This window comes from Myotis davidii, unplaced genomic scaffold (genome assembly GCF_000327345.1).
Source record: "Myotis davidii unplaced genomic scaffold, ASM32734v1 scaffold698, whole genome shotgun sequence".
Taxonomy (NCBI): domain Eukaryota; kingdom Metazoa; phylum Chordata; class Mammalia; order Chiroptera; family Vespertilionidae; genus Myotis; species Myotis davidii.
In genome coordinates, this window is record NW_006290032.1 from 2,148,262 (window position 1) to 2,148,986 (window position 725).

Sequence of the window (725 nt, forward strand, 5' to 3'; positions counted from 1 at the left end):
CAGACTGGTTCTTACGGAACCACCAGCCATCACTGAGGACAGCACAGCCGTCACAGCCGGGAGCTCACGGCAACGGTGTGAGTGAGGGTCCCAATAAACGGACTCAGGCAGCGGCAACCGCTGCTCCTCCGCGTGCACCTGAGGCCAGGGTGCTCCCTGCCACCCTCCCGCCCCCACCCCTGCACAGGGGCGCCATGTTTTGGGGAGCGTTCGCGTGCAGGGCACTGAGCTGTGATGCCTGCAGCTGAGCGCAGGTGAGAGATGTCTGCCCCGTTAGATGTGCAGTCAGCTCCAGCTGAGCCCCCAGCCCCAGAAGGGCCTCAGTCACCGCCTTGGCCCCGCTGACCGGGGGCACCCGTGCCCAGGCCACGGCAGACATCAGTGAGGTGCTGCCATCAGTGACTGCCGGGGGGGGAGGGCTCAGCGCCGCCGGCAGCTCTGCTCACGGCACGTTTTGTTCGTCTGTGTAATACTTTCCACCAACAACTTCACAGCAGCTAATCGTTATCCGTCAACACACGGAATTCTCTTGTTCTTATACGGAACTACTTGCCCCGTTTTCTGGGTGACACGCGGCTGCACATGAACAAAAACACTCAGGACTTGGTGTAGAAACAACGAAAGGTGCCCACCATGTCCGCGCTGACATGCGCCAGGGAGGGCACGTTGAATATGCCCTGGATGAGCTCGGGGGGGCTGCTGGCTCCCAGCCACAGGAACATGCG

The 725-nt window shown here is 61.8% G+C and overlaps 1 protein-coding gene across 1 annotated transcript in view; it reads right to left on the bottom strand.

Moving 5' to 3' along the window:
* Positions 1-725, bottom strand: part of SEC24D (SEC24 homolog D, COPII coat complex component) — a 63,378-nt gene that overhangs the window by 3,916 nt on the left and 58,737 nt on the right. Inside the window, exon 22 of the mRNA XM_015563376.1 lies at positions 633-721. Within this exon, the coding sequence (XP_015418862.1) occupies positions 633-721 (89 nt within the window). The remainder of the gene's footprint in view (positions 1-632; positions 722-725) is intronic.